Source organism: Trichogramma pretiosum, unplaced genomic scaffold, assembly GCF_000599845.2.
Source record: "Trichogramma pretiosum strain Unisexual culture from Peru unplaced genomic scaffold, Tpre_2.0 scaffold102, whole genome shotgun sequence".
NCBI classification, from domain to species: Eukaryota; Metazoa; Arthropoda; class Insecta; order Hymenoptera; family Trichogrammatidae; genus Trichogramma; species Trichogramma pretiosum.
The window spans coordinates 357758-360060 of NW_019640799.1; the positions used below are offsets into that span (position 1 = coordinate 357758).

At 39.9% G+C, this 2303-nt stretch overlaps 1 protein-coding gene across 1 annotated transcript in view; it reads right to left on the reverse strand.

The window, feature by feature from the left end:
- Window positions 1–1467: 1467 nt before the first annotated feature.
- Window positions 1468–2303, reverse strand: part of LOC111693599 (tigger transposable element-derived protein 6-like) — a 14223-nt gene continuing 13387 nt past the window's right edge. The window contains exon 2 of the mRNA XM_023458601.1: window positions 1468–1555. Coding sequence (XP_023314369.1) covers window positions 1468–1555 — 88 coding nt within the window. The remainder of the gene's footprint in view (window positions 1556–2303) is intronic.

Here is a 2303-nt window from a genome sequence, read left to right on the forward strand (position 1 = left end):
TATATATATAGATCGAATTCACGACGTCGTTCGAGGTGCATTTAGTAGCGCAAAAACTCGACGATTAAATAACGTTATGTAAAAGAGCTCTGGCAAAGGCGCGACGTCTTCACCGCGCGTAATCGATGCACATCTCGGGTTTGGTGTCGCGCATACACATATACGCACATTTTACACGCGGTTATGAGAGTTGCAAAAAGAGAGGCGATGAATTGCGATACACCGAGGCACACGTCCTTACACATGCATATGTGTACGATCATTCGCGCGTCATAATTATGGGTGGATCTCAGCTCGACGTGCATTACATGCATGATAATTTTTTTCTCTCTCCTCCTCTTTAAAAATTATTAATCGTGTTTTTTCGTACGTTGGTACAATTTTACGAGCGAGTTGCGTTACATATAGAGAGATGTAAATGGTAATTGCCGAGTGAGATGTGTGAACGAGTTTAGGGAAAATGTTTATTTCGAGTCGCGTAAACCTGTCGCATGTATAGAGTAGCATCGCGTGCCACGCGCTATCTCTATTTTAATCGATTATGCCATCTCATTGCGTTTTAATGTAACGCACGCGTGTTAAACATTATATATTACGAGCTCGTAATTTTACAACTTTGTTTCTTGGCTACATATTTAACAAACCATAAGGAAATGAAAATTTTTCGATCTTTCGGAGACTCGTCCACCGATCTCGAGATATCATTGAGATCGGCAGGATCGTATAAGGTTCACCAGCAACAATAACGATCCAACTTGTCACGATCAATTATTTCGCGCACTGCGTCGGCGGAACGAGAGGAGAATATAGTTTCTCGATCTCGACCGGTTTCGGTCCATTATATCGCCCAACGAGCTCCCCACCACACTGCCGGGGTAATTGAGCTTTTCGCAGATTATTAATTTCAATTTCTAATGAGCCGATCGAATACCGGCTACGTGTATCGAACACTCGGTGGATTGTAAAGTTATGGCTTTTTAAAATGGGCCGAAAAAGTGCACTCATGGCTCGGCCAATTTATCAATTACTTATAGCCTTTTTTGGCCTATATCTCTCTGTCTACTTTAGTTTACCGCCCGGGGGCTTTTCGTTTCCGCAAAAGGGTGGAGTAGCTGCTGTATAACAACACAATATAAAGTGCATATAATAACGGTTATACACCACGAGTGCGAGCGCGACGAAACGCACACCCATATATGTGTGTGTCACAACTTATTATGTATATACGCTCAGAGTGCGTGAAATTCGATTTGGCCCGTGTGGTATGTGCAAGTACGTGTCTCTCCGGAGGCAGGCAGCGTATGCGCACAGTTTCTCGCAGTATCGGTATAAATACGGACTTTTGATGACATATATACGAGCATCACTGACTAATTGACTTTTATATATCTACCAAAATTGTTCTAATCGCTTGGGGGTTAGCGATGCGACATCTACGGTCGACGAGCAAACTATAAAATGTACGATTCAAGAGTCTCTCAAAAATGACAAGCTGACAAGATCCTGTCGACCTTTGCTCCAACTTGTATCATCTTCTAGTTTCATTTTTGACATTCTGTTGATACATATTTCGATAATCTGCATTATCATGTAAGTCGATGTTCTTTACGAGTCAAGGATCCTTTGTGAATTAAATATTACGTGTACATTATCGTCACCACACGAGAACGAGATCTAGGCAGGCGGTCGGTCGTAATCGATTGCAGCATCGTCATTTGACAAAACGGCTTCATATGTATAATGTGTTTCGTACCTCGACGACGACGATTACGACGATGCGCCGCACCATCACCACGATGATAAGTTTAAACTAGTGGCAACATTTGTTGCTAAAGCTGAGCGAAATATGGTTATATGTTTATTTATTCATATACTTCGTACTATAAAATCAGAAAGATTTAAATGCGATTCTGAAGACTTAGGAATAAAGAAGAACCACAATATTAATCAATGACATATCAAATTGTCTAATTTATAACAGTTTGAAATACTTTATTTAACAAAAATTTAATAATATTTTCGAATTATCCAAATACATATGGGTAAGGCTCAGAATTTTTTAAATAAACCTGCGCTCGTATGTCACCGATCTTGACGCGCTTTTGGTATGTTATAGTACATAGTAAAAAGGTCCCAAAAACAAAATTTGAGACCCCCTCCCCCCTCCTACCCCCCACTTCCGGTATAAACGTCCATTTTCGATCTCTATTTTTTCTGAGGACATCAAGTAATTAAAAAATCTGAAAAAATTCATAAAAATACTTTTCAACAATCCAAACAACCTTGAATTTTTTCAGATTTTT